This window comes from Rhinopithecus bieti, unplaced genomic scaffold (genome assembly GCF_001698545.2).
Source record: "Rhinopithecus bieti isolate Rb0 unplaced genomic scaffold, ASM169854v2 scaffold_2574, whole genome shotgun sequence".
Taxonomy (NCBI): Eukaryota; Metazoa; Chordata; class Mammalia; order Primates; family Cercopithecidae; genus Rhinopithecus; species Rhinopithecus bieti.
This window is the reverse complement of record NW_016804493.1, coordinates 6867939-6872699: the sequence shown is the minus strand read 5'-3', so window position 1 is coordinate 6872699 and position 4761 is coordinate 6867939. Positions and strand designations below refer to the sequence as shown.

Genomic DNA, 4761 nt, shown 5'->3' with positions numbered 1-4761 from the left:
TTTTTTTTTTTTTTTTTTTTTTTTTTAATGAGAAGAAACCAAATCCCAGAGATGGAATTTGCCCGAGGCTGCTTATTAAGCCATAATTAGCAAAGCTGGAATTTGAACCCAGGTCTTGGATATCAAAACTTTTTTCATTATTCCAAATTACCTGGTGTAAATAACAGAGTATGCTGACTTTAGCCTTCACATTTTATGGAGTTTGTCATGAGTGTGATCATATTTACTGCTCATGAGATTTCACTCACTAAGAAATTTGATTCATTTAATTATGTGTTTTCTCTTCCTAGATTTTAATTTGATTTGAAAATGAGTAAGTGCAGAAAGACACCAGTTCAGCAGCTAGCAAGTCCCGTGTCATTCAGCCCAGATGTTCTTGCTGACATTTTTGAACTCTTTGCCAAGAACTTTTCTTATGGCAAGCCACTTAATAATGAGTGGCAGTTACCAGATCCCAGTGAGATTTTCACCTGTGACCACACTGAATTTAATGCATTTCTTGATTTGAAGAACTCCCTAAATGAAGTGAAAAACCTACTGAGTGATAAGAAACTGGATGAGTGGCATGAGCACACTGCTTTCACTAATAAAGCAGGGAAAATCATTTCTCATGTTAGAAAATCTGTGAATGCTGAACTTTGTACTCAAGCATGGTGTAAGTTCCATGAGATTTTGTGCAGCTTTCCACTTATTCCACAGGAAGCTTTTCAGAATGGAAAGCTGAATTCTCTACACCTTTGTGAAGCTCCAGGAGCTTTTATAGCTAGTCTCAACCACTACTTAAAATCCCATCGGTTTCCTTGTGATTGGAGTTGGGTAGCAAATACTCTGAATCCATACCATGAAGCAAATGACGACCTCATGATGATTATGGATGACCGGCTTATTGCAAATACCTTGCATTGGTGGTACTTTGGTCCAGATAACACTGGTGATATCATGACCCTGAAATTCTTGACTGGACTTCAGAATTTCATAAGCAGCATGGCTACTGTTCACTTGGTCACTGCAGATGGGAGTTTTGATTGCCAAGGAAACCCTGGTGAACAAGAAGCTTTAGTTTCTTCTTTGCATTACTGTGAAGTTGTCACTGCTCTGACCACTCTCGGAAACGGTGGCTCTTTTGTTCTGAAGATGTTTACTATGTTCGAACATTGTTCCATAAACTTGATGTACCTGCTGAACTGTTGCTTTGACCAAGTCCATGTTTTCAAACCTGCTACTAGCAAGGCAGGAAACTCCGAAGTCTATGTCATTTGCCTCCACTATAAGGGGAAAGAGGCCATCCATCCTCTGTTATCTAAGATGATCTTGAATTTTGGGACTGAAATGAAAAGGAAAGCCCTCTTTCCCCATCATGTGATTCCTGATTCTTTTCTTAAGAGACATGAAGAATGTTGTGTGTTCTTTCATAAATATCAGCTAGAGACTATTTCTGAGAACATTCGTCTGTTTGAGTGCATGGGAAAAGCGGAACAAGAAAAGCTGAATAACTTAAGGGATTGTGCTGTACAATATTTTATGCAAAAATTTCAGCTGAAACATCTTTCCAGAAATAATTGGCTAGTAAAAAAATCTGGTATTGGTTGTAGTACAAATACAAAATGGTTTGGGCAGAGGAACAAATATTTTAAAACTTATAATGAAAGGAAGATGCTAGAAGCCCTTTCATGGAAAGATAAAGTAGCCAAAGGATACTTTAATAGTTGGGCTGAAGAACATGGTGTATATCATCCTGGGCAAAGTTCTATTTTAGAAGGAGCAGCTTCCAATCTTGAGTGTCACTTATGGCATATTTTGGAGGGAAAGAAACTGCCAAAGGTAAAGTGTTCTCCTTTTTGCAATGGTGAAATTTTAAAAACTCTTAATGAAGCAGTTGAAAAGTCATTAGGAGGAGCTTTTAATTTGGATTCCAAGTTTAGGCCGAAACAGCAGTATTCTTGTTCTTGTCATGTTTTTTCTGAAGAACTGATATTTTCCGAGTTGTGTAGCCTTACCGAGTGCCTTCAGGATGAGCAGGTTGTAGAACCCAGCAATCAAATAAAGTGCCTGCTGGTGGGCTTTTCGACTTCCCATAATATCAAAATGCATATACCATTGGAAGTTCGACTCCTAGAATCAGCTGAACTCACAACTTTTAGCTGTTCATTGCTTCATGATGGAGATCCAACTTACCAGCATTTATTTTTGGACTGCCTTCTACATTCATTGCGGGAGCTTCATACGGGAGATGTTATGATTTTGCCTGTACTTTCTTGTTTCACAAGATTTATGGCTGGTTTGATCTTTGTACTCCACAGTTGTTTTAGATTCATCACCTTTTTTTGTCCCACATCCTCTGATCCCCTGAGGACCTGTGCAGTCCTGCTATGTGTTGGTTATCAGGACCTTCCAAATCCAGTTTTCCAATATTTGCAGAGTGTGAATGAATTGTTGAGCACTTTGCTCAACTCTGACTCACCCCAGCAGGTTTTACAGTTTGTGCCAATGGAGGTACTCCTTAAGGGGGCACTGCTTGATTTTTTGTGGGATTTGAATGCTGCCATTGCTAAAAGGCATTTGCATTTCATTATTCAAAGAGAGAGAGAAATTATCAGCAGCCTTCAGTTACAAAACTGAACATGTTCTTTCTGAGCTTCAACTTTATGACTTCTTATAATTTGCCCAGTATTGCATCCTGTTGTTCTATTAATTTAAAACCTTTTATTTTGGGGAAGGCCAACGTTTGCATCATTCGAAGTCTCCATTCTGGAAAACCATCCATTCTCATCCCTAGGGTATATACACCTACAGGCATAGAGCTCTTCCACATGGTGGAATCTATGCAATGATAGATATTTACACTCTAAATATGAGGTGTGTGTATATGTGTATGGGTGGACACAGCCATGCTTACATATGCTGTTTAGTTGGTCTTACTTAATCTGCTTAAGATTTGCATCTGTGTGCCTTTGTTCAGATTAGTTTTTTTTTTTTTCCAGCCGATTTCCTCTTGGTGGCTAATGCTGTTAGTGAATTTTCCAACTAATTTTCACTCATTGGTTAATGTTGTTAATGAATTGATAGAGGTAATTGAGGAAAGGAAATGAGTGAGTCACTATTCAGCAACACTGATTTCTGTTAACACATCAGTTATGAATTTCAGGGAATTCATCTCGCCAGATTCTTGATAACATGCCGTTCATTGCCTTTAGGGGATTGACCCTATTTTCTTATATGGCTCAAATAAAACTAGTGTGCTGTTGTATGAATCTTTTACTGACCACACCGTCCAACTAAAAAAAGATAACGGGGCAGCTTTAAACCAAAGATCATGTTTAGAACAATGAAAATTATTTGTTGTATCTAATACATGCCTGTATCATGAAAAGCTTCATTTAGCAATGATGTAATAATTTTTAACTTCCAGGAAATAATCTGTGAATGGAAAGATTTTTTTTAAGATTTTGAGATAGTGTTTAGTCTCATGTTGGGAACTCATGAATGTGATGAACATAGTGAATACTAAAGAAAACTCTTCAGACTTTCAGAATGATGGTTTAGAATTTAAATTTTTAATCTTTACTAATTTCTTTTTTTCAGTATGAAAATAGCACTTTACCAAAAGATTAGCCATGAAATGGTTATTTTGCCAGTTGCATTTGATTTCTTTTGTATTTGTAATGTAATGAGTCCTTTTATTTCTTCTGTATTTGCAGTATAATGAGTTTTTGTGGCAAACTGTATTAAGCAATTTTTCATTATCTTGAAGTTCCATAAAGTGGAGAATATTTATATTCTCACGTGCATTTTAGGTACTTTTGTTATGTGAAAATGATGTATTTCTGATGCATTTGGTTAATAAATATTAATCTGAAAATTTTCATGTTCTTTGCTATTTTGAATTCTGTTATAGATTCATGAATAAAGTCATTACTAGAGAGATTTTGTGTTCATCTTTTTTAAAGGGAATTATGGAAGAAGTTAAAATATAAGCTAGAAACAGACATTTTAAAGGGAGTTTTGAATGACAGTTAATGTTCTTTCATTTTCTCTGATTTGCTTTCATTAAAATTTAGTCCTTAATATTGTAATATTTATGGAAGATCTACTTCAGGAAAGAAACTGAATACTTAAGGGGGGTTGGGAGAGGAGTGTGTGGAGGCCTGGAAGTGGATTTTTGAAAGAAAGCTGATTTCCTACTGGTGACTCTAGGAAGCAATTCCAGTTGTATGATAATGGAAGTCTGATAGAAGGTTGATTACCGGGAGGAAAAAAGAAACACTCTTAGAAAACCATTTTGCACTTAATAATCTTTATGCCTTGCTAAGTGGTATTCAATATACTAATAATGCAGCTTATTTTTTGCTTATTTTAACTTTGATAAGAATGAAGTTGAAAGCATGGGTCCAGATTCTAGCATTATGACTATCTTTAAGCCCTTCAAATAAGTATTGAATGCTTAGTGTTTTGTTGACTCTAATCTGTATTGGACTATGTAACACTGGAGTATTCTCAAATGTACTTTGCTTTTTAACATGGCTTTTGGAATCAATTGCTCATCTGATTCATTGGATTCAAATTGCCTTAGAGGTAGACATGACTTGAGGAAGGTTCAGATTGAACTGGATGTATTAATAGATGACAGGTACTAATGATTTATATGAATTTCTCTTTGAGAGAAAGGAGAGGAAAAATGCTATTCAAAAGATGAATGGAAAAGTAGAAGAGGACAGGAAGAGATGAGAGTATGCATGTTTTACCAAGGTAGACTGTTCTTAA

At 36.0% G+C, this 4761-nt stretch overlaps 1 protein-coding gene across 6 annotated transcripts in view; it reads left to right on the top strand.

The window, feature by feature from the left end:
- Positions 1–3924, top strand: part of CMTR2 (cap methyltransferase 2) — a 7686-nt gene extending 3762 nt beyond the window's left edge. For all 6 annotated transcript variants that reach the window (XM_017868759.1, XM_017868757.1, XM_017868758.1 and 3 more), the window contains one exon: positions 291–3924. In XM_017868759.1, coding sequence (XP_017724248.1) covers positions 310–2619 — 2310 coding nt within the window. In that variant the 5' untranslated portion in view covers positions 291–309 and the 3' untranslated portion in view covers positions 2620–3924. The remainder of the gene's footprint in view (positions 1–290) is intronic.
- Positions 3925–4761: the final 837 nt, after the last annotated feature.